The sequence below is a fragment of the Mytilus trossulus genome, unplaced genomic scaffold, assembly GCF_036588685.1.
Source record: "Mytilus trossulus isolate FHL-02 unplaced genomic scaffold, PNRI_Mtr1.1.1.hap1 h1tg000024l__unscaffolded, whole genome shotgun sequence".
Lineage (NCBI taxonomy): Eukaryota > Metazoa > Mollusca > Bivalvia > Mytilida > Mytilidae > Mytilus > Mytilus trossulus.
Window position 1 is genome coordinate 6,889,190 of NW_026963290.1, and position 27,159 is coordinate 6,916,348.

At 32.8% G+C, this 27,159-nt stretch overlaps 1 protein-coding gene across 1 annotated transcript; it reads right to left on the reverse strand.

Moving 5' to 3' along the window:
- LOC134699082 (N-lysine methyltransferase KMT5A-like) lies at window positions 1-26,908 on the reverse strand. Its single transcript, XM_063560769.1, has 8 exons — window positions 26,605-26,908; window positions 22,349-22,462; window positions 16,467-16,602; window positions 15,768-15,774; window positions 14,070-14,157; window positions 13,339-13,501; window positions 1,533-1,734; window positions 1-176 (listed from the first exon to the last, which is right to left on the reverse strand). The coding sequence occupies exons 1-8, from the start codon at window positions 26,780-26,782 to the stop codon at window positions 96-98; spliced, it is 969 nt and encodes a 322-aa protein (XP_063416839.1). The 5' UTR covers window positions 26,783-26,908; the 3' UTR covers window positions 1-95.
- Window positions 26,909-27,159: the final 251 nt, after the last annotated feature.

The following is a 27,159-nucleotide window of genomic DNA, read 5'->3' on the forward strand; positions in this document are numbered from 1 at the left end:
CTCTATTTGTCTACACTTGCATTTCATGAAGTCTTTTAGTTTGTTTTTTTTTATTTCAGAAGTGACATTTTTTGGATGTGAAAAAAACATTTAAATTAAATACTACTAAGGTAAAATAAACCTTTAAGATCAGCTAAACACATCTTCTCCAATACTACAGAGCACCTTTGGGTTGTCTGAAAACAAATTATTGAAAACTTTTTCAATTATGTATGCATGAATAGTTTCTTGAATACCTACATTTGGTGAAAATAAGCTTGGCATTTAAAACAAATTTTTTGCTTGCATATAAAGATTTAAAGGGAATAAAATAACAGAGTTTTAATTTCCTCCACATAACACTTATTTAAATTTTCTAAAGGACATAACTCATTTAAACCAGGAGCTCCGCAGGTCGCAGATTTTTACAACCGAAGAGGTCTAACCCTGAACAGTTGGGGCAAGTATGGACACAACATTCAAGCTTGATACATCTCTGAATTTGGATTGTGATCAAATTTTTGACACAATATGAGTTTCTGACACAAAACAAATGTCAAGATCTTACAAATCTATTGCACAGTATTGTGCAATTAAAGATTTCTTCTTCAAAAATGTGGAATTTGAGAAATTTGGGGGAAAAAAATGAAAACTACTACCATCCCCCTTTTTTTGCCAATTAGTCCAAAACCTGACATTACTTTATACATATTTTACAAGTAGTGTAAATGAGGTAAATGCCAAACATACCCAACATTGTATGTTAAATGTTTTTGCTCCCTTGCACTGCTTTTAAATTGTCATAATTGTCCATTGACCAGACAATCCTAGTTTCCCCCCTTTTTTGCCCCTAATTCCAAAACATTTTGAGCCATAACCCCCCCCCCCCCCCCCCCCCACACAAGTCAATACCAAACATCCCTTCATGGTATGGAAGCTTATAGTATAATTTCAGAGAGATGCATACACTTAAACATTAAACACATGTTATTGTTTGAAAACTACAAAAATGCTTATTCCGGGCTTCTAATTCCTAAACTATTGGGACCATAACTCACAAAATCAATCACAACCTTTCTTTAGTGGTATTGAACCTTCTGGTAAAAAATTATAGATATTCATTCACTAAAACTAAAGTTATTGTCCGGAATCTAAATGTGTCATCTGACTCTACTGTGGTTTTGGAAATCATGTAAAAATAGATGAAAATGATACATATACCCAAATAATGATAGAGGTCAAATTTGGTTAAACACAGGACTAATATTTTAATAAAAACACCAGGATGCTATCTTGAACAGTAAATCCCAACAAAGTACAAACACTTCATCAGTCCCTCATAAGGAACATTTATGCAATGGTTAGTTTCATTCCATTCAGTGGTTCGAATCTTTAACAGAAGACATCTGTATGCAAAACATTCTAAATTTTTGAAACAATGATCAGTTTGGCATTATATGTAGCTCACAAATAATGAGTCTTAGGACAGCAGAAGGGCAAAAAGTAATTGCCTTGAAAATACATAGCAAAACATATTCCTTCTAAGTACTTACTTTTGAAGTACTTTGCCTCCATGGAAGGTCATTTACACCATAATCGTACAAAATTTCAGTTCCAGGGGAAATATCCTGTACAGCATATATAGCAACCCTTGGTATGGTGTCTACAATGATCCTTCTAACTCTGGCATTTTGGCAACTTTTTATGCCATCGTTTACGTACTTTCCGATTCTTTTAGAGAATGTTGCATCAACACTACAAAAAATAAGTGCATATAAAATCAAGCAAAACTGGTGAAATATCATAAAATAAACTAGAGGCTCTTAAGAGCCGGTGTCGCTCACCTTTGTCTATATGCATATCAAACAAAGAAAACAGATCGTCATATGGATTCATGACAAAATTGTGTTTTTGGTGATGGTGATGTGTTTGGAGATCTTGCTTTACTGAACATTCTTGCTACTTACAATTTTGTCCATCTATAATGAACTTGGCCCTTAATAGTTCCAGAGCAAAATATTTTGTAAAAACTAATAAAAATTGTTAATAATTGACTATAAAGGGCAATAACTCCTTAAGAGGTCAACTGACCATTTTGGTCATGTTGACTTATTTGTAGATCTTACTTTGCTGAACATTATTGCAGTTTACAGTTAATCACTTTCTATAATAGTATTCAAGATAATAACCAAAAACGGCAAAATTTCCTTAAAAATTACCAATTCAGAGGCAGCAACCAAACAACCAGCTGTTTGATTCATCTGAAATTTTCAGGGCAGATAGATCTTGACTTGATAAACAATTTTATTCCCATGTCAGATTTGCTCTAAATGCTTTGGTTTCAGAGTTATAACCAAAAATCTACATTTTCCCCCTATGTTCTACTTTTAGCCATGGTGGCCATCTTGGTCTGTTTGCCAGGTCACTAGACACATTTTTAAAACTAGATGCCCTTATGATGATTGTAGCCAAGTTTAATTTAATTTGGCCCAGTAGTTTCAGAGAAGATTTTTGTAAAAGTTAACGATGACAGATGACGATGGAGACGACAACGACGCCAGACGAGAAGTGACAAGAAAAAGCTCACTTGGGCCTGGTGAGCTACAAACTGAAAAATTTTGTTAAAACTACCAATTCCATGGCAGCAACCCAACAATGGGTTGTTTTATTCATCTGATAATTTCAGGGCTGATAGATCTTGACCAATTCAACAATCTAACCCCATGTCAGATTTGCACTAAAAGCTTTATTTTTTTAAGATATAAGCCGAAAACTACATTTGACACCTATGTTCTATTTTTAGCCATGGTGGCTGTGTTTGTCAATGGATCAAAACTTCGGAAACACTCTACAAACAAGATACCCTAAGGAACATTTAATTAAAGTTTGAAGGTAATTGCCCCAGTACTTTCAAAGGAGAAGATTTTTTAATGTAAGGAAACTTGATTAACAAATTGTGTAAAATTGTCTTTAAGGGGCAATAACTCCTTAAGGGGTCAATTGACAACTATGGTCATTTTAATAATATTAAAGATAATAACAAAAAAACTGCAAAATTTCCTTATAACTACCAATTCAGTGGCAGCAACCCAATAACGGGTTGTTTGATTCTTCTGAAAATTTCAGGGCTGATAGATCTTGACCAATTGAACACTTTTTACCCGTGTCAGATTTGTTCTAAAAGCTTTAGTTTTTGAGATATAGGCCAAAAACTGCATTTGACCCCCTATGTTCTATTTTTAGCCATGGCGGCCATGTTTGTTGATAAATAAAAACTTCAGATACAATTTAAAAACTAGATACCTTAATGAACATTACCTTAAAGCTTGAAGGTATTTGTCCCCGTAGTTTCAGATGAGAAACTTTTTTAATAGTTTACGACGACAGACGCCGACGGACGCCAAGTGATGGCATAACCTCACATGGGACACTTCGAGTACTGGTGAGCTATAAATCAGCCCAATATCTGAAGGCATAAACGAAAAAAGTCTGTATAACAGTGATTTTCAACAATTTATCAAAGTCCAAAGATGGGCATAAGGACCTTGCAAGGTACGCAAAAATCAAATATACCGGTAATTATTCTATTACTTATAATAGGTGAGAATTCAACATCACAGAACCTTTTTAATCAAGTAGTCACTGAACCATGAAACTGAGGTCAAGGATATTGGATATGTAACTGATGGAAACTTTGTAACATGAGGCATCCATATACAAAGAATGAAGTATACACATCTTCCACCTTCTAAAATATAAAGCTCTGAAGAAGTTAGCTAAAGCTACTGCTGCCGCCACCATCACTGCTGACTTCGCCATTAAATCACTATTCATATGTCAAGCTTTCTGTAACAAATGTAGCAGGCTTGACCAAAATGAGGCGGCTAGGATTATTTTATTTTTTAAGTTATATTTTATATGAAATCCTTATGTGACATGTTTTTCATTCTTGTATATATGCAAGTCTTCAAATTAGCTTATATCATGTACATATTTTTCAAATTCTTCAATAAATATCTCTGATTGGCAACCACTGTTCTACATGTAATTGCTGCTTTAGAAACATATTATCAGTAAACAGCAAAATCATTGAGAAATTTCCTCTTTCAAAAAATGTATTTTGCTTTCTAATTAAGTGTTGATTTGTGGTCCTCATAAAATTAAGAAAATATGCATTGGTATGCCACCCAAGAATTGTGACTTCAGAATGAAATGAAAACTCAAACAGCCTTGAAATTAATAGGGTTGCATGGTGCTTTTAAGATTCTTATGAATGTAATACAGTAACTTCACAAACAAGAATGTGTCCATTGTACACAGATGTCCCATTGGCACTATCATTTCTTATGTTCAGTGTACCAGTGAAAGTAGGGCGAACTTAAAGGGAAACTTCGCAAAAAAATCAAAAATTGATATTATGTCCATTCTGTATAAAAATGCTCAAATTCATAGATATTAAAGTTTTATTCCGCTAGATAAGAGATCACCATCGACTTTAAATTTAGAGTATCAATTCTCTGAGTTCCGCCATTTTGACATCTTCACCGATTAAAAATCACGATATGTCTATAAACCACAAAGATCCAAAACTACAGTAACCGATGTAGTCGTAATTGCGTGTCGATATCTTGTCAATCGTACGGTTGTTTTATCTGACTAATTAACTTGATACAGAAAATGTTCTTATTTTTTTTAATAACCATAGTCTGTTATTTTTAAACTATTAATATTGGAATTAGTTAAAAAGTCAAAGATCAAATCATAAATAAGTGTTCCGTGAAAATTGTTTTCGAAAATCTAATTTGTTCATAATTCTTGAAAGTAATAAACTTTAGTCAAATAAATTCGGATCTGCCCTCATCTGATCACCAGCATGGCTAAAGGTATTGCTCCCAAAGGTATTGTGAGGGGTGTGAGGTGACATGCTCAGGTATTCAAGCAATTTCCTGTCGGGCTTGCAAGTTTATGCATCGTTTCACTTCTGTAGGTATTGATCAGTGTACACGGCCTATAACTTATAACTTTTCATTTTGAACTATCAGGTGTATAATATACATCTCTGTCTTGCGTGTCCGAAGGTGATATAATTAATAGTCATTACTTATTAAAACTCATACGCTTGATTATAAATAACATCTTGGGTGTAAAGAATATTATTTATAAAAATAAAAATAATACCAAAAAAAAAAAAGATTTGATGAAATATAATCTATTTACATATTTTTTCCAAGGGTAAATTTGGGAAAATGTAATATATACTCGTTGTCAATAGCTAGTAAAGGACAGATTGGAACATACCAGAAATATATCAATTTCGGGATTTATTTTCTTTCTTGATATTCAATGACAGCAATTTAAAGAATAAACTGCTCAAGTTGTCCGCTTAAGGGGTATTCTTGACAGTTAAAACAGACTTATAATTACAATCAAAAATAGGAAAAGATGACATAAAATTCGTTCTGTCTTTTTTTTTTAAACATCTTTGGTCAAATAGCTAAAGTATTATACGCTGTGAGACGAAGACTATTTTAATAAGGACATAAAAGAGGGACGAAAGATACCAAAGGGACAGTCAAACTCATAAATCTAAAACAAACTGACAACGCCATGGCTAAAAATAAAAAAGACAAACAGAAAAACAATAGTACACACGACACAACATAGAAAACTAAAGAATAAACAACACGAACCCCACCAAAAACTAGGGGTGATCTCAGGTGCTCCGGAAGGGTAAGCAGATCCTGCTCCACATGTGGCACCCGTCGTGTTGCTTAAGTGATTACAAATCCGGTAAATAGTCTAATTCGGTAGGTCATATTCATGAAAGGGAAGGGGATTGTAGTTACGACGTAAGGAACATATCCGATATCATTTGTGAAACGGTTATTCCATAACGGTCAACCAACTCGTGATGGCGTCCGTAAAATTTAATTAGGGATGATTTCAACTTCGCCATTTGGAACTCTTGGTTTAATAGCTTCCTTGTGAGCAGCAAACCTCTATCAAGAAAATCATGATAGGAAATGCAAGCACGGGAATATCGTATCAATTGGGAGATATATACCCCGTATGCAGGTGCAGGCGTATGTATGTATGGTATTATGAACAATTTATGAATAAATTTGGTTGATGTTTTTCACACTTGAAAAGAATATCTATTCGTAATTTTTTAATTCCATTCCAAGAAGATCTTTAAATTTCCTGTCAATTTTTTAAAACATCTTTTTTTTCAAATAGCTGAAGTTTTCATGCGTTGTGAGATTTAAAATATTCTGATAAGAACATTAATTAATTATGCTTTCGCAAATAAAATATTCATTCATTCATAATTCCTAATTAGGTAAATAAAGATCGCTTTGGATGGACTAAATTATATAATTGCAATTGCTAATGATCTGTTTGAAATATTAAAGGTTGCCGATTCTAATTTAAGGTAGCACAATACAAAGATTTTTTTACTTCCAATCACTAACATTTGCAATGCTGTAACTTTCTTATGAATGCATAGAAAATAATAAAAGAGGTACATATAGAAAGATAAAAGATTAATCTTTTAAATGAATGTAATATTTTTATTATGCAATCATTATGTAATCAATTATTATGTAATTAGTTGCAAAATCTGGGTAAGGTCACTTGAATGAATTTAGCTCTTTCATCTCTTTAACTATACAGTAAATTTTAACGAGATCTTAATCAACACATCATGGGCTTCAAAAGGGTGTCTCAGATTGTCTCTATGGTATTCCATTCTCTCATAAATCTCTTATTAGTGTGAACATCCTAACCACATAAAACAAGATAATGTTTAATTAGGTGTAAAATTTGTTCTATACATTCTATCTGAAATCTGAGACACCCTTTTGTAGATAATGGCCATAGGAACAACATATAATAAAATCAAGCCTCTAGGGATACCTATGCAGAAGCTAATTTCATTTGAAAGTGGAAATTTGGTGAAAAATATTTTAGACACAGTTAACATTATAATTGGTTACATAATTGTTGCATAATGCTAACATTGCATTAATTTGAAAGAGTAATCTGTTAGCTATCCAAAACTACCACTTTTATAAATTTTCAAGCATTATTAAGAAAGTTACAGCATTTTAAAACTTGGTAGTTGGAGTTATAAAATCTTTGTATTGTGCTACCTTAAAATAGTACAATTTTTAGTTCATACACTCGTGTTTAGAAGGCTATTTAATTTATTTATAAATTTATTCAATTAAAATAATTCCCGTAAATTAATTTATTTCTTTTTCTTACATTTCTGTGTCTAAAACTATAACTGACTCCCGTTTATCATTCATACGAAATGTTGTTCACACCTGAAATCGTGATCCGTGACGCCTAGATGTCACTGAATGAGGATCAAAATATTAGAATTACATAATGCTAATCTTTTAATTACCTTGGGTTTAACTCATTTAACATTCACTAAGTGTCACAAATTAATACACATTTTATTTCCACAGTACAAGCAAGCCAAATGAAAATGTTTGCTGGAATGAAGCAAAAAGTTCAGAATACAAGCATGTATTTTTAAATACACTATCGATCACGTCAGTTTCATATGTTTGTTTAAAGTATTTGTAGAACAAAAAATCATAAAAATGTTCTATTGTATTATTTACTTTAATTACTAAAAAATTGGCATAAAAAATCCACACATAAATCCTACAATCTAATTTTAAAAGTTGCATGGCTATCACTTACTTTTCATTGCTTGATAGCTACATCAAAAGTCGTCGATGCGCTTTAAATAGCGTTATTATATGGTTAACGAACAAGACTTAAATGAGATTAATTTCACTCCCGGCATGCATAAAGACTTAAACTACGTCACATAAGTCAGGAAGTTTGAAGAAATAAAATTAATAATACCCAATTTTCTTCTTTATTACTTTTCATATCAAAATAAAACTTGTTGAATATGTTTTTATGGTATTATGAACATAATAAGATGAAAAGTGAAAAATCCCAAATTATCCCTTTAATTTGCCATTAAAATTAGAAGGATCATATCATAGGGAACCTGTGTACTAAGTTTCTAGTTGATTTGACTGCAACTTCATCAAAAACTACCTCCACCAAAAACTTTAACTTTCAACATGACAGACAGGCAGACAAAATAAAATCAAAGCGCTGTAAGCGCTGAAGGCAGTTAACCAAAAACCAGGCAACCGTAATTATGAAAACTGTGGCAATGTTGCCTCAACAATAAACATTCATATATAGTACATTCATCTTTATCTAATGATTGATTTATTAAGGCAAATAATTTATATGTTATAAAGGTTTCAAAAGCAGTGCATATAACAATGTATATTTTTTAATGGTGAGTCTGCAGTGGCACAAGTTCCCAATGATTGCAGTTGTTCTACTTGGTAGTTAACCTTGGTTTTATTTTACTGCTAGAAGTTCAAGTTGACTTAGAATGAACATGTAGTTGTATGAATGGACTGGTTTCCCTGGAAAGAAAACTGAGTTTGTGTTCTATAGTACAAAAGTTATGAGACACGAATCAGACAAATGTTCACTACAACAGGGATCAAAGGTGAGGTCTGACTGACCTGCCCATAGTAAATGTAAATGATTTGTTATTTTGTCCCATACATATGAATATATATAATTTAGGGGTGGGATCTCAACGGTTTTCAAGTTCTCAAACAGGTAGGGGTAGGCAGAGGATTTAGGGGGCAGGGGGCCCGGCCCCCCTTTTAGGGGAAAACATTGGTTGCTTATATAGGGAACCACTGAAGCTTGACTGGAGCGGGCCCCCTCTTAGGTCAGTCAGCGGGCCCCCACTTCTGAAAATTTCTGGATCCGCCACTGGGGGTAGGGTGACCCTAGGGACTTCCCCTACATTTATTTGTTATATTGTCCCATACATGAATATATATGGTTTAGGGGTGGGGATCTCATTGGTTTCCAAGTTCTCAAACAGAAGGGGTAGGGTGACCCCAGGGACTCCACCTATATTTCATTTAATTAGTTATAATTTGGCCCATACATGAATATATATTGTTTTGGCGTGGGGATCTCAACCGTTTCCAAGTTCTCAAACAGGAGGGTTGGGGTGACCACAGGGACTTCCCCTATATTTGATTTGATTTGTTATATTGTCCCATACATGAGTATATATGGTTTAGGGGTAAGGATCTTGGCCATTTCCAAGTTCTCAAACAGGATGGTGTATAGTGACCTCAGGTACTCCCCCTATCTTACATTTGAATTGTTATATTGTCCCGTACATGAATATATGGTTAAGGGGTGGCGATCTCAACGGGTTTCAAATTCTCAAACAGGAGGGGTTGGGGTGACCCAAGGGACTCCCCCTATATTTCATCTGATTTGTTATATTGTCCCATACATGAATATATATGGTTTAGGGGTGGGGATCTGGACCATTTTTAAATTCTAAAACAGGAAGGGTGGGGTGACCCCCGGCGACTCTTCCTATATTTCATTTGATTTTTCATATTGTCACAAACATGAATGTATATGGTTGCAACCGCCTTAAATTTGCAAAGCATGGGTTGTTCTCAGCTTAATAAAGAATATTCCGATAATGTTACCTCAAATTATTTTTAGCCTCGCTCTGGTCGGCGAAAATTTAACCTAAAATCCTGGATCTGCTCCTCATATGGTTTAGGGGTGGGGAGCTAGACCGTTTCCAAGTTATCAAACAGGAGGGGGTAGAGTGGCCCAAAGAATGCCACCTATATATCATATGATTTACTTACATTTAGGTATATATAATATATTATTTGTGAAAATAAAGAAAGAAACTTTCAGCTACTTTAATTGACCCTTCAAAATTGAGAAAAACAATTAACCCTTCGAAATTGCAGTAATTTGTTTATACTTTAAAAGCATCTCACATGCATTATCATCATTTATCACTGATAAAGAAAATTTAGATTGTGACCATGAACATGTATATTGTTAGATATACTGTTCCCAGCTGTCACGTTATATTGGAGAATTTTTAAATTAAAATTTGTCAAAAAGTAATTTCGAGTTTCAGTCTGTATAAAATCTTTTTCTGCTTTTTCTTTCTTTTACATATATCTTTTGGATTACAATTCTAGTGTTTATATTCATTTACCATGCATAGATTTATTTTTATCCCTGCTTTGATTTATTTAGTAATTGATCGCCAAACCCGGAATTATCCTTACCCGCTTCCGGAATCGGATCCGATATTGTAAAATTTTGTCTTCACGGCCGCCATTGTTATATGTTTACAATGTTGTTTTTGTCAATCAGATACGATATTACTCGAATTTATACAATATTTTTCGGCGATTTTCTGTATAAAGCTAGCGGTTGAACAAAATGAACATCGCTGTCATAAATAATAATGATAAAAATAAGTTTTTAGCTCGTTTAATTGGAGACTTTGGTGAACATGGTGAAAAGGTTTGCAAAGTTATTTCTTATTTTCTTTCAAGTGGAAAGTGACTACGTCGGGCGCAGCTAGAAACCAACTATCCTAGTCGAAATTCCGCTTGCAAAAGTGGAAGGTATCGGAACTCGGACCACTGCTAATTTGCACACCTGCCTCCAAATTGAAAAGCTACGAAAATTTCTTTTTCTAATTTGAAATTGCCACAACAGCATGAACAATTGAACTTATTATATAATAGACTACTGACGTAGTTGTACTACGTATTGATGACAAACAATATCCCTACGACTTTTGCCATTTGGGAAATCTAAACTACTTGTCTTAAGAGATTTTCGGCGATTAAATATTTCATACAATTGTTCTTTGACATCTTAGCTAAAAGCACAAGTCATAATGAACTACACAAGGATTCTTAATAAGGACTACTTCCTATGTGTAACTTCAAAACTTTTTGATAAATCGACGATCATTTAAGGTTTTTCTGGTCATATTTTTTGTAATCCAGAATAAAAAGTCGTAAAAAAGTGTTCAATTAGTTATATATAACATATTATTCGGCTAGATAATAACAATGGCAAGTATTTCAGCATTTATTGGGTAGAACACAAATCTAGGGTGCTCGCATAATGCAGCTTAACTGCATAAAAACGTATGCAGACCAAACAACATAATGGCCCTAAATGGGGTAGAATAAATAGGACATAAAAAGAAGCTGTTTGATGACTCATTTTAGGGTATTGTGGTAGAGGATTCCAGTCTCTTGACAGATAGAACACTACTTATTGACAAGAAATACCTAACGAACTGTAATCTTTTAAAATTTAATGCTATTATGAACCAAAAACAGAAATCTAAACTTCAAAAATTGTGCCGATTCATTTGAATTACAAGAAGTAATTGTATCAGGATGCTGTTATGAAGTCTCCCAAACAAAGCTCCCATATTCATTTGATTTGTTTAATTGTCCCTTACAAGAATATATATGGTTTAAGGGTTAGGAAACTAGACTGTTTACAAGTTTTCAAACAAGAGAGGGTGGGGTGACCCAATATGGACTTCCCTTTAATTATTTCATTTGTTTTATTGTCCCTACAAGAATATATATGGTTTAGGGGTGGGGATCTGGACCGTTTACAAGATAATAGCACATTCTCAAATTGAATGGGGTGGGGGTGACCCCAAGGGACTTCCCTTCAATTTCATTTGATTTATTTCATTGTTCCCTACAAGAATATATATCGTCGCTGGGCTTCTAAAATGTCGTATATGACTTTTTTGGCTAAAAATACTTTTTGACACCAATGGTCTGGTCGGGAGGAAATCTTTGTTATCACAAAATAGCATACAGTTAGGCCAATCAAAATGTGTGAAATAAGACATATCACAAAATTGCCAATGTCAGTTGTTTGTAAAGTTTGCTTCCAAAATGTTGTATGAAAACTTGAAAATTGTTGTAGGATGGCTTTGGGAAAAAAATAATTGTACATTTCTTTATTTCTGTGAAAATAATTTAAGTTCTTGGATAATCCAGAAATGTCAACGTTTTTATTTCACTGCTATTTACAAAAATTTTTAAGTTCACCTACGACATTTTGGAAGCATGCATTTTGCCAAAATTTTCAAAGCCTGTTTGTGAGAAAAAAAATTCTTGAAAAATTTGTAATTTACAACATTTTAGAAGCCCAGCGATGATATGGTTTAGGGATGGGGATCTGGATCGTTTACAAGATAATAAAACATTCTCAAATTGAACGGGGTGGGGTAACCCCCATGGATTCTCTCTATATTTCATTTGATGTGTTTTATTGTTGCATACAAGGATATATATGGTTAAGGGGTGGTGATATGGACAGTTTACAAGTTTTCAAACAAGAGGGGGTGGGGTAACCCCCTATGGATTTCCCTTTTATTTCTTTTCATTGTTTTATTGTCCCCTACAAGAATATATATGGTTTAGGGGTGGGGATCTGGACCATTTACAAGATAATAGCACATTCTCAAATTGAATGAGGTGGGGGTGACCCCTAGGGACTTCCCTTAAATTTCATTTGATTTGTTTAATAGTCCCCTCCAAGAATTTATATGGTTTAGGGGTGGGTGATATGTACTGTTTACAAGATAATAGCACATTCTCAAATTGAAACGGGTGGGGGCGACCCCCAGGGACTTCCCTTTTACATCATTAAATTTGTTGTATTGTCCCATTCAATAATATATATTGTTTAGGGTTGGAGATTTGGACAGTTTTCAAGATAATAGCATATTTACAAATTTAAGTGAGTGGGGAGGACACCCCCCCCCTCCCCCCCCAAGGGATCCCCCTTTATTTCATGTGATTTGTTTCATTGTCCTATGATCATTTCTGAAGACTGTGTGTGTTTATCACTTAAAAGTTTTCAAGTTATATTCATTTGAAAATTTTCAAAAATAAAATCCCACAGGGTTCTATAGTAAACCCCTCCATACTTTCGGCCCCCCAAAATACCCCATAATAGACCCCAATGCACAAACGAACGATTGACGGCTCACATAGACATATTAATCTAACATTTTATGAAACCCTCAGTAAATCTGACAAGTGGTTTTGGAGAAACGCTGCAGACAAGTTCATTTTTTTAAAGTGGTGGAAAAAAATGAAAAAGAAAAAAATTAAAGGAAAAAGAAAAAGAAAAAGAAAAAGAAGCAGAAGAAGAATAATAAAAATAATAAGAACTGAGCAAAAACAATAAGTCTCCAAACTTTGTTTGGGAGCCTTAATAAATGACAAACTGGATTCTCTCTGATGTTAACCTGTCAGCTATACTAATCATACCGTTGTAAAAAAACTCATATTTAATGCTTCCTCAACAAATGTACATATACGCAATGTAATGTAAACTAATGTGTTTTTCTGTATACCTTTGTCCAACTTAGGTGATACCAGAATAAAATGATATACTTACCACATTTCTTTTTCTGCAAATCTGAAGAACATGATGTAACTTCCAAAGGAATTTGGATATTCTTTGAGCCGTCTTTTACCATCATTGCCACTTATCAATTCCCCATGATATTCCATTAGAAAGTCACCTTTCTGGAAAAACTTTGAAGCAAACACTCCTTTACCTAAATCAGATAAGACAATGTTTTTTTTCTCTCTATGGTTAGTTTAAAAAAAAAAACACAAAATCCTGGAATAAAAATATAACTGTTAATATCTGTGTCATTTAGTCTCTTGTGGAGTTGTCTCATTGGCAATCATACCACATGTTCATGTCATTATCAGGTGAGAAAAGAGTGAACTTAAACCGCTAACTACTAAAGCAAGTTGAAAGTTGGAACTGCATGATCTGCCCTTTTTTTTTTTAGTGAATAAATAATTTAACGTTGAAGACTGCATGCTGACCAATAAGTGAGACATTCAAAATGTATTGTGTTTTAATGTTAATAGGCTGCTGTCTTGTTGATGTTTATAAAGAGGTTCAATGGGTAAAAATGTGTTTAAAATATTCTTAGTAAAGTGTCAACTTTCTTTGCAATACATGCAGTATATAAATTTTTGTTTCGTTAAACTCCCTCTCCCAGCAAACTGTGGCATGGAAATTTCTAGCTTTCATCTCTTATCATTTTCAAATATACTTTGAAGTCATGTGGTAAAGACAATTTCTAAATTAAATTTAATCTATTTAAATACCTTTAACATTATCAATTTGTCTCACAACAAATCCATCCTTATCTTGAGCCAGTTGAATATCTTGGCGAGCTTCTTCATCTGGAGTGCACTTGAATGTAGGAAATGAACAAATAATGTACAATATTGTATTAATAATATAATTAGTATGCCTTCATATATGTAAATGAGATACATTTTGCAAGCCACTGCTTTGAAAACAAGAATGTGTCCAAAGTACATGAATGCCCCACTCGCACTATCATTTTCCATGCTGAATGGACCATTAAATTGGGTAAAAAATCTAATTTGGCATTAAAATAAGAAAGATCATACCATAGGGAACATGTGTACTAAGTTTCAAGTTTATTGGACTTCAACTTCATCAAAAACTACCTTGATCATAATTTTTAACCTAAAACTCATACTTTCAATTTCTATGTTCAATGGACAGTGAAATTGGGGTCAAAAGTCTAATTTGGCTTTCAAATTAGAAAGACCATATCATAAACAACATGTGTACTAATTAAGTTTCAAGTTGATTGGACCTCGGCTTCATCAAAAACTACCTTGACCAAAAACTTTAACCTGAAGCAAGACAGACGGACAGACAGACAAATGGAATAACAGACAGACAAATGAACAGATGGATGCACAGACCAGAAAACATAATGCCCCTCTACTATTGTAGGTGGGGCATAAAAAAAAATATTTTTGCCATGTGAATTATTTGATTATTTATGAGAATAAATAAGTATATAACTTCATTTGGTATATGGATTTTTTTTCAAGGTCTTTATGTCAGTCAAACAGGGTTCACCTGACCTCATTAGGTTTTTGTTATGTGCCAAGTCCATATCTCATAACTAAAGCAATAGGGCACTGTAGTGTATTGAATGATTGTAGAGTTAACATGTCTGTTTGGCAGGGTTTCATATGAACTGGACCTGATTGCATATGCATGATTGTCATGGTTAATGGATGAATGTTTTAAAGTTTTCATGGTTTTGTCCAATAATCAGATTCTATATGAAATATGTTAGTTATGATCAGTGTATTAAATGAATGTGAGGTGTACATATCTGTCTCCCAGTGTTCATCTGACCTTGACCTTAATTTCAAGGCTCAGTTTTCATGATTATGGTTGTTACTTATATTCTTTAAGGATATAAACTAAAGTAATCACAAACTAATATATCGTTGAAGCAGTCATTGCAGTCACTGTTGCAGGAAACAGCTTACCTATATTTCACTTTTTTACTCAAGGCAACACAAAAAAGTGAAAGTTTCAAGTTAATATTAACTAATGTTGGAATGAGGATTCATTTATGGGATTTAATCTGTTTTGTTAAATGACAAGAAATCAATGTATTTCTGTTTTTATATTTATAGTTACCCGTAAATGTGTTTGAATGTAACTTGTTATAGTCTTGTTTAATTTATTAATAAAATCTTAATTATAAAATCAGAATTAGTGATGGTCTTTCCTTAAAAGTTACTCAGTGATCCGAATTTTTATAGAACAAAAGAATTTCTTTATAATATAAGCAATATATTAAGTGATGGTCTTTCCTTAAAAGTTACTAAGTGATCCGAATTTTTATAGAACAAAAGAATTTCTTTATAATATAAGCAATATATTAGTTTTGAGCTTAATCACTTCTGTCATAGTTAAGAACACATGTGAAAAAAAATAGGTAATAAATTATACTTACTCTTAACCTCAAATCTGAAAAAAAACTTTATTCTCTGAAGAAAAAGGAATAAAGTGTATGCACTAATTGCTTAACTGTTGATTGCACTTACTTGTTTTTTTCTGACCACTTCTTGTCTTTATTCTAAAAAAAAATTAGGTTATATAAAAGTCACTGATCAACAACTGTCTATTGCAAATTGGAAATACAAAATCTGATATCAATGAAATGACCTCGCTGAATTATACGGTCTAACAGAAATCCTGATCTACATTATGGCAATCACCATTTCAGATTAGTTCATGTCTGGCAGATACAATCATTGCTGGACCCCTAGGTAATACTACATATATTGTATTTCTTTTTTTAAATTCATTTTTCAACTCATACTAACAGATAAAAAAAATTTGAAAAAGGATTCACTGCAGAGCTTTGAACTATGTACTATCTTACTGTTTGTATCAGGAAATTACCTGAATATTCTTATATTGGAGTCTACTGTATAAAGCAGGTTAAGATGTTTTTGTAAAAAAAAAAAATTGTACAGAAAAACTATTCAATGATAGATGGTTTTTCTAAAAAAAATTAAGTTCCCATTGATTCAACTCCACAAAGAACAAACTGATTCATGGAAAATAAATGATTTATATCAACATCCTGTTGACAGGTTTAATACATATTGAAAACAGGATAGTTATTCTTAAGTTTAATGAATCTGTAAACTTACTGTAAAGTTGTTATGGGAATTACTGAATATGGCCGTCTTTTCTGTCCCTCACATTTTCCATTTGTTTTCTTGTAAGGTCTTTTCCAAATGCTTTTCTTGTTCAATTTGTCAATCTTCAGAGAAGGAAGCTTTACTGCTAAAAATAAAGAATATTTATTCGAGTTCACAACTCTTCAAAACATTTTAACATAAGTAAGCCATACATCTATTTCATTCAAACTGTGTATTATTTGTCCATAATGATAATGATATTGATTGGAATGATAAGAAAGGGATAATAAAAAAATAAGTTTCAGAGAAACCTACAATATTAATGCAGAAAGAATATTAAGGCAAATTTAAATGTAGGTTTTTTTTCAAGAATTTATAGTAGTCTTTAGAAGACAATAAGTCTTCAAAAATAATTTCTTTTATCAGAAATGCAAATGTTTATGAGATTCCTGCTTTTAAATAACAGCTGCAATAAAAGATGAACTAGAGGCTTTGAAGGCCATGTGTCATTCGTCTATATCTACTTGCATCTTTAACTGTGGACACCACTAGAACATAAGGCCATGTTCACACCATACGCAGTGTACAGTAAACATGTTTACCTTTGGTTTAATGTAATGTACACTAGTTTCACATTAAATTTGTTCACATCTATACACCTTGTTTAGCTACCTGTACATAGAATTTGTTCACACTTGTAAACTATATGTCATTTAAATGTCCATTACGTAGAACCAAATTCAAATTTTCAAACAACTTTTCTAGTCTAGAAGTTAGGGAAGACCATTTGACTTGAAAAAAAGGGGAATGGATTTTTCGACAATTTGTTTTTTTTTAAATGGAGTCATGCAGATGATTATATATATAATTGGAATGAACAAATATTCTGAATCCAAAGTTTCCCCATACATTATAGTGTTAAATATTGAATAGGTACCATTGAAAAAAAACTTAATATAAAAATTAGTTTAGATCTCACGCGGAAAAAAAATCGGACTCAGAACCACCACCCCCCCCCCCCCCCCTTTTTTTTTAAAGTAAAGTGGTTGTTCCTTTAAGAAAGTTATTTTGGATGACTTGCCGTAGTTAATAGATATCTCGATTAAGCATTAAAAACGTAGGCTGCATCAGCGTGCTTACATACGAAGAAAAATAATTGCGCTCTTAAGGATCACTACATATCTATCTTTTTTGTATGTTTCAAATGGTATTTTTTTCTCTAAGGAGTATTTGGCAAAGAGAGGGAGTAATGTTTTTCTAATTCAGGGATGATTCCAGGTGTTTTCAAATGGGTCCCTAGAACATCAAATTGGGAATTTTTATTCTATTTGGGAATTTTTTAAGCATAAAATCTAAGACGAAATAACATTATTTTCCTGTAAAAACGGAAAATGTATATTATTAAGTTTAACCTGTACACTGATGTTCATGTAAGTTGTAACATTTTGAATAATTATGGATGGGCTACTGTTATTACATGAATATCATTGAACATGATGCACTAGTCTGCTAGTCATTGCTAGTCTATCATCTTAGCTATAGTTACGTAGGCCTATTACAAAAAATATATTTCAGCTAACATAAAGCACTGAAAAAAATCATTCATCGGGTATTTTTTCCACAGCAGGTCATCTCTATAAATTTACCTTGATTCAAATGGATTTCTAATTGAACTGGTCAATTGTCGAATTCAGAAAAGCAATTACAAATTAAAAGTTCATATACTTAATTGATAAGATATTTAAAGCATTAAACTAGTGTTCTTTAAAATTATTTGGATCATATTCAAAACTTTTGAAATAGTTCCATAACGATGACATCGTATTTCATGAATGGTCTATCATCAACATTATTTTCAAAAAACGGTCAAACTTTTGTCTTTTGAGGAAATAATTTCTTTTTCAAAACAAGTTTTCATCATATTATATAACCGGCTCTGCTGGGCGATCTGCTTTTACGAGATCGGTGACCATTAAACTTTATCCATCAATGTTATATCAAAATTTAAATTTGCTCTCTGCCGAGGTCTGCTTTGACACCCATTTTTATCAACCTGCTGGGCGATCTGCTTTTACAAGATCGAATACTCCCATAACATATTAATCAATTGAATTCGGCTGCTAAAATTGTTTGCCACATGTTGACATAATTAAATCGTTGTTACAAACTATGAAAAATTATAGTTGCCTTAATCAGTGAGAGAAACTTTTCCAGAAATATCGATTTTTATTTTATTTTCCTGAATTGGGAATTCATTTTCATGTACATTTTTTTGGGGCCGCTGGCCGATTTAAGGGCCGCCCAGCGGCCCTAAACTATATAGTGGAATCATCCCTGTAATTGTATTTTAGCAGATCTGAGATACTACACAAACAAACAATCAACCTCACCCTTTTTCAGTAATGCATTTATGAGTGAATCGTTGTTTGATTTAATACCAGTGGCAAATATTTCTGTCAATGTGTACGTCCAGTCTAAAGGCCCTTGGGCTGATATTGGTGTCTCGGGATGATACGACATATGATACGGATTTTGCCATGTTTTATACACTTTATCATATATTTCAACAGGAGAGTTATATTATATGAACTGTTCACTGGGTTACCTTCAGTTCTACTTTTGTCTTGTTTTAAAAGCCTTAAAAGAACTGCTCAATTACTTATCCAAAGCACCTGGGTTACCTTACAATTTGTGTGCTATTGTTTTAAAAATATTTTGTTAATTGTTGTATTTTTTTGTGTGTTTTGTATTTTTTACAGTACCTTTTTTGAGGAAAAATATTTCTTAAGCTTACATAAATAAAAACTGACTATGTAAAAAAAAAGTAGGGGTGTGATTAAGGGTAAAGGTGTGATAAAGGGTATGCGATAAAGGGTGCACATCAAAGTTGCACGATATAGATTAAACAGCAAGCTATTTATCACATATTCAAAACTACTGTATTTACTACTAAACATATGATAAAGTGTTTTTATAACAAATATATATATCAAGTTTAGACAAATATTTCTGTAAAGAACTTTATTAATAAGTGTTATAAGTATAAATTTTATATAAAAACCGTTTTTTTAAATATACATGGGAAAATTATAAGTTCTGAATGCCTAGTTCTGTGTACACTTAACCTACACAAGGCCTACATGGACTATCGACTGCATGTAGACAAAACATGATTAAAATTACATGTAAACATTGAGTTTTATCAATGGGAACGTAATTATGTTTAGTTTATTTGTGAGCTACACTAACACAACACAGAGTTTAGTTATAGGTTAGACAATACTTGGTCATGTTTTATGAAGATTTAAGCCCAAGGCGAAGCCGAGGGCTTAAATCTTCATAAAACATGACCAAGTATTGTCTGACCAATTTAGAACATATTCACACTTTCGAGTGACCTTACAAAATTATCCTTTCCCATTGTAATATATTCAAACCTAAACAAGAGTTCACTTTTTATAATGAACTAAATATGAAACATAGGTAATGATCATTTCATCCATCATTTCAATGGATGAAATGAAAAGGCACTGACATAGTTTGTGAAGGATAAATTGTTTTTCTTCTGCTTCAGGTAAAATTTAATACTATATATATCATATCTTTAAATATTTTTTTTATTTTAAAAAGCAACACAATAAACAATGTAATATAAATCCCCTTTTTGAAATTTGATTTTTTTTTTATGAATATAAAACTCTGTAAGAATATTTGAATTCAGACCATTTAACATTAAATGCTCACTTTAAATTGATAAATTTAAACGTATTGTGTTTTTGAAAGAAAAAGAAAATAATTCCCTCAAATGTAAGTTTACCGTATATAAATTAAATAAATATGATTTTATTTATCCTTACCAATTTGTTTTGTGTATTCTTAATATATGTATTATTAGAAAATGCATGAAATTTTTCAAACTTTAAAATGTTTTTTTTTTTTTTATCTTTGCTCTTTCACCTTTGATCAGTAGGTTATTTTCCCAAGGAAAATGCCTTGGGTGATTGTACACTTCATTAGTGAAGCTATAAGAGTTCACTTTCATAATTAACTGACAATGAAAAGTCATTCATGTATAGCATTTCATAGTGCATGGAAAACCATGTACTATGAAAATTAGAGGGCAAAAATCTGACTTTTCATTGGACGAGAAGGGGTGAGTATGTTCTAAGTCAATGTGAACACAGCCTTATTCATGACTATAATCTTTTCTCTTTTTAAATTGTATTGCCATTCATATTACTAGTTTAATTTCTCTCTTTCTTTTATAAAAAAAAATCCAAAACACAAAAAATATTATTTTAGGGCAATAACACCTGACAATTTCAGCAATGCTGACTAACTTGTAGAACTTGTCTTACTGCTCATTTTTAATAATATTTTGAAGTTTCTATCTATTTATATAATTGGTAAAAATCATCAGAAAAGAGTAATAACTCAAATCAAGAATCAACTAACGATCTTGGCCATTTTAATAATTTATGGATCTAGTGCTGCTGATCATTCTTGCTATTAAATTTAATTTTCTATCCATCTATTATAGTTACCAAGATAATCAGCAAAAATGAAGAAGAAAAAAATCGTACTTTGTCATTTCAGGGTAAAAAATCCAAAAGATAAAAATATGCTGTTTTGATGTAAATGCACAGTAGGCAGATCTCAACATTTTGAAAAAATCTTACCTTTTACTATAAAAAAACGTTTTTCAATAGAGTCTAATATATTCTCATTGTATTCTATGAGTTCTATAATTTTAAAGTTACTAGTTATAGTTGTCACAATAACTAAGCTGTACCAATTTAACTAAGAATGTTCTTCTGCTTATAAAAAATGAGAAAATTGTCCAACAGTTATGTCAGTAAAAAATGTTTAACAGCCCAGCTATATACTGATACCATGTTTACATTCACTGCACCAGTGCATTATACCTTTTTTTTCAAAAGCACAAACAATAGTTGTATTACTATTATAAACCCATCATTTTTAGTGACATACTTGCATTTATCAAGATTTTGAAATCTTCCATAATTAAGGATGTTTGCTACTCTGTTTAAAAATAACAAGCTTTTTAAAAGACTGTTATGAATTGATAGTATATAAATAAAGAAAAAATAAAAGCAGAAAAAAATGGAGGGTCCGTGTGCTTGTTTTCGAGATATAAGCCATAGAAAATTTGGCGGGAAATAATTCTCTCTAGATTTTTCATACATTTAACATTGACACCTTTTTTGGTTCAAAAACTATGAAAAAATAACAACGATTTTATAAGATTTTGAAATATGGCTTTTTGAACTTTATGTAACAAAATTATGAATAGAAAAGTAGGGGTTAATGGGCAAAATTTTTAATGGCAATACAAGGATAAAACCAGAGGATTCCGAAAATCTGGCAAAAATTCTTAAAGTAGAGGAGCAAACATTCTAAAACTGCAAAATTAAAACAACATCGAACATCGGAAAAATTCATCATCTGTAAATTCATTGCTACGAAAGTATATAAAGGAAATATAAATTTGTTGCAAATTTTGATGCTTTTTCAGATAAGCCTAACATTGTTTTACTTCACTGGATTCCTTAGACAGTGAGAAATGATATATCTTTTTTTTCTTCAAGTTTTTGGCCTTAGTTAAAAGTCCAATCTTTAAAATATATTAGGTAATCAAGTCTTTTTCTATATATTTTACATAACTTTATGTATTTCAAATATATCTATATCATGTAACATATGTCCTTCTTTCCCTTTTCCCTATGAAAATTTTGATGTCTTTTTGATTGCAAAATTTGATGGGTCATTACTGGTCCTTTATCTTGAACTAGCAGAGTGAATATGACTAGGCATATTCAAATATAACTTATTTAAGCCCATTTATTTAAATTTTCTCAATCATTTTTTACCTGTTGTTTGTCTGCTAGTTAAATTCTTTTTCACTACATCACTATATAGTGCTTCATTTTCTTTCTTTTCCTTGATAGATTGTTTGCTTGTTCTGGCTTTCTCAATAGCTTTCACTGTAAAACAAAAGTTCTAAATTACCAGTAAGGCCTGAATCTTGAACAATACTCATAATAATATGATAGATTAACTATAGTATAACAATAAACACTCTTAAAATAAACAACCTGATGTTTGTTATACTTATGACATATGTTGAATTGTTCATGTTTGTTATACTTATGACATATGTTGAATTGTTCATGTTTGTTGTTATACTTGTGACATATGTGGAATTGTTCATGTTCGTTATAACTATGACATTTGTTGAATTGTATATGTTTGTTATACTAGTGACATTTGTTGAATTGTTCATGTTTGTTATACTTATGTTCATTATCAGGTTGTTATACTTATAACTTATGTTCATTATCAGGTTGTTATACTTATAACTTATGTTCATTATCAGGTTGTTATACTTATAACTTATGTTCATATTTTCAAGGTTACCTATTTAACACTGTAATTAAATCTTTAAATATTGTTATATTTGGTATAAATATTGATTTTGTTATCAGCAAATTAGACCAACTTGTAACTACACATAGCTAGGTACTTTCACTGTAAAACAACCAGTTGATACATATAGTTTTGCACTGCACAACTGCCTGAAAACAAGAATGTGTCCAAAGTACACAGATGCCCCACTCGCACATTATTTTCCGTATTCAATGGACCATAAAATTGGGTAAAAAATCGAATTTGGGATTAAAATTAGAAAGATGATACTAAGTTTCAAGTTGATTGAATCATCAAAAACTACCTTGACCAAAAACTTTCACCTGAAACTAGCACTTTCATTTTATATGTTCAGTGGACCGTCAAATTGAGGTTCAAAGTATAATTTGGCTTAAAAATTAGAAAGATCATATCATAAGCAACAACTGTACTAAGTTTCAAGTTGATTGGACTTCAGCTTCATAATAGACAAAAACTACCTTGACAATTTTTTTTTTACCTGAAGCAGGACAGGGATGAGCGTAGGTAGAGCATAAACGTATTCAACACAAAAAGTACACAGAAAAGAGCTATGTTATAGTGGGACAGTAGTAGGAACTCACACAAAAAAAATAGCTGAAAAATTTAAATTAAGCCTCAGTCCCACTAGACCACGATCTCACCACACTCACCGCGATCTAAATTAAATTCAGATCGTGGTACGGTCGCGGTATGAGCGGCATGAAAATGTAAATTTTTGTTGCTTTCACGATGCTACTACGTCCTCATTACGCTTCTTCAACGATCCCGCTACGATTATAACACGTTCTCACCGCGCTTATTCTGCGACCATACTACGCTTATCAAGATCTTTCTACGCTCATCACATTCTCACTACGACCATACCACAAGTTATCCAATTGCAACACGATCTTACCACACTTCTACTGTGATTATAGCACGTTCTTACCAGGATGTGGTATGAGTGCCAATGAGACAACTCTCAATCCAAGTAACAATTTTTAAAAGTAACAATTATAGACCAAGATACGACCTTCAACACGGAGCCTTGGCTTACACCGAACAGCAAGATATAAAAGGCCCCAAAAATTGCTAGTGTAAAACTGTTCAAACGGGAAAACCAACTGTCTAATCAATATGAAAACAAGAAGCATGGCTGAACCGTTAGAGAAAATGGACAAGAAGTCCCAATTACATACAGACAAACAAACCCTGGAGAAAATTAATATATTTTATTGGAAAATGACAATGAGAATAATGGTCGTAGTATGAACGTAGTCAGGTCGTGAGAAGAGCGTGATGAGGACGGCAAGGGCGTGCTAGAATCGTACTATGGTCGTGAACAGTGTGGTATAGTCGTAGTGGAAGCGTAGTTTGGTCACGGTGAGAACGTGATGATCGTAGTAAAGTCGTAATAACGTCGCAATGAGATCGTAGCGCAGTTTCTCCGAATAGAATCACGCTTTCGCTACGCTCTCACTACGATGGTACAGCGACCTTTGCGATCTTACTACGATCTTAGTGCGCTCTCACTACGCTTCTACTACGACCTGATTTGGCCACGACTGCACCACGATTATTTTGAACATGTTCAAAGTTGGCCACGCTCATCACCATCTTGAAGACCTCACCACGCCCGTGATACGACCCTACTGCGATCTAGTGCGAGCATGGCCTAGTAGGACTGGGGTTTTAGCAGTTTCAGAAAGATCATAATTATACTTACATTCAGGTATTGTCTGGATACTATAAAAATGCTTATTTTTGCCCTCTTTTGGCCCTTTATACATTAACTGTTGGAACCAAAACCCCCCAAATAAATCCCAGCCTTCCTTTTATGATTTGAAACCTCGTGTTAAAATTTCATATATTTCTATTTACTAATACTAAAGTTATTATCCAGAAACCAATGGTCTTATAGCTAAATTATAAGCTGACACCAATGCTAACAACAATTTGGACCATAACTTCCAAAATCAATCCAAAAATGTTTTGAACCATATATAAACTAAAGGCTCTCAAGAGCCTGTGTCGCTCACCTGATTCTATACTTGGGATTTTGAAAAAAATATTAAAAACTGTGAAAAAATTGTAACAGATACTTAAAATGATGTTTTAAGCCAAATTTGATTAAATATTGTTATGTTTGATCAGTAGTTCTCTTAAAGAAGACATTTGTATGTATTTCCCATAGGATCCCATATTAAACTAAGTCCCCCGTTGGTGGCCATCTTGAATAATGGAACGGCTACAAAGTAACAACACTTTGTTTAGTACCTCATAAGGAACATTCATGATACATTTGGTTTCATTCCATTCAGTGGTTCTTCAAAAGAAGACATTTGTATGGATTTCCCATAGGGTCCTATGTTAAACTAGGTCCCGCCCCCTGGTGGCCATCTTGGATAATGGATCGGCTACAAAGTAAGAACACTTGGTCAGCACCTCATAAGGAACATTCATGCCATGTTTGATTTCATTCCATTCCTTGCTTCTCTAAGAAGACATTTGTATGTATTTCCCATAGGGTCCTATGTTAAACTAAGTCCCTGCTGGCAGCCTGATCTTATATAATTGATCGGCTACAAAGTAAGAACACTTGGTCAGCACCTCATAAGGAACATTCATGCCATGTTTGATTTCATTCCATTCCTTGCTTCTATAAGAAGACATTTGAATGTATTTCCCATAGGGTCCTATGTTAAACTAAGTCCCTGCTGGCCGCCATCTTATATAATGGATAGGCTACAAAGTAAGAACACTTGGTCAGCACCTCATAAGGAACATTCATGCTATGTTTGGTTTCATTCCATTTAGTGGTTCTCTAAAAGAAGACATTTGTATGTATTTCCCATAGGTAATATGTTAAACTAAGTCAGCCATCTTAGATGATGGATCAGCTACAAAGTAACAACACTTAGTAAGCATCTATATATCTCATAAGGAACATTCATGCTATGTTTGGTTTCATTCCATTCAGTGGTTCTTCAAAAGAAGACACTTGCATGGATTTCCCATAGGGAACTATGTTAAACTAAGTCCCCTGCTAGTGGCCATCTTGGATGATGGACCAGCAACAAAGTATCAACACTGGGTCAGCATCTGATAAAAAACATTCATGCCATGTTTGGTTTTCTTTCCGTTCAGTGGTTCTCTAAAAGAAGACAATTGTATGTATTTCCCATAGGGTCCTATGTTAAACTTAATTCCCCCCAGGCAGCCATCTTGGATGATGGATCCGTTACAAAGTAGTAACACTTGGTCAATACCTCATAAGGATCATTCATGCTATGTTTGGTTCCATTTCATTCAGTGGTTCTCTAGAAGATGTTCAAAATGTCGACAATGACGAACGCCAAGTGATGAGAAAAGCTCACTTGGCCCTTTGAGCCAGGTGAGCTAAAAACAAAATTCCTAAACTTTGAATGAGAAAGTTAGAACATAATATAATATTGTTTTCCCATATTATCAACGGAGATTTTTTATTTATTGATCAAGTCATGCGAGTAAAAAAACTGGTATCAAGATAGTGCAAGAAAATGATAACACTGGATTAATTTGGTGTTTATGTTAATTGCACTTTTCTGATCATGTCTTTTAAAAGTTACAGATAATTTAAATTTAACTTAATCACTCAGGAATTAAAAAAACCCAATTCAGCCTTTAATTTTGAATGAACTCAGACAGAACTTCAATTTACCTGGCTTTTGATGTTGAACAACAGGAGACTCTACCTCGGCTGCTGGTCCTTTACCAACTTTGTTTTCAGCACTGACACTACATACATAATGTTTGTCCAGCTTCAGATTCTTAATGGTATAGGAGGTGACAAATGATCTGCCTCGTCCAATCTTTTTCCAGTCATCAGAATCAACCATTTTCAGGGAAATATTGTACCCAGTAACCTTTGAATCGCCAATTGCCTTTGGCCTTGTCCATTCCAAAGTCAACTTGTCATTGGTCCTTGTCTTCACCTTCAAATTTGCAGGTGCTTGTGGTACCTCTGTTGTAAATGGAGATTAAATATTTAGTTGATTTCTTATCTTAAATTCAAACACATAAGTATGAAGCAGGGGAACTAGAGTCTCTAACAAGGTGGGCTTTCTCACCTGCATCTTCAACAATAGCAATTTTTGTTTAAAATTAGAGGCTAGCTCTCATGAGCCTGTGTTGCTTAAAATCTTGTAAAATAAGGTTTAAATCTTAATAAATAGTATAAGATACCCTAATAACTAAATTAAAAAAGGTTATCCCA

What these genes read in the sequence shown, in the direction of transcription:
- LOC134699082 (XM_063560769.1), bottom strand. Translation starts at nt 26,782, where the DNA reads ATGGTTGATTCTGATGACTGGAAAAAGATTGGACGAGGCAGATCATTT. An exon ending in TGTTCAACATCAAAAGCCAG is followed by an intron (nt 22,463 to 26,604) that starts GTAAATTGAAGT and finishes TTTGTTTTACAG; the next exon opens with TGAAAGCTATTGAGAAAGCC. An exon ending in TTTGCAGAAAAAGAAATGTG is followed by an intron (nt 1,735 to 13,338) that starts GTAAGTATATCA and finishes TATTTTTTGTAG; the next exon opens with TGTTGATGCAACATTCTCTA.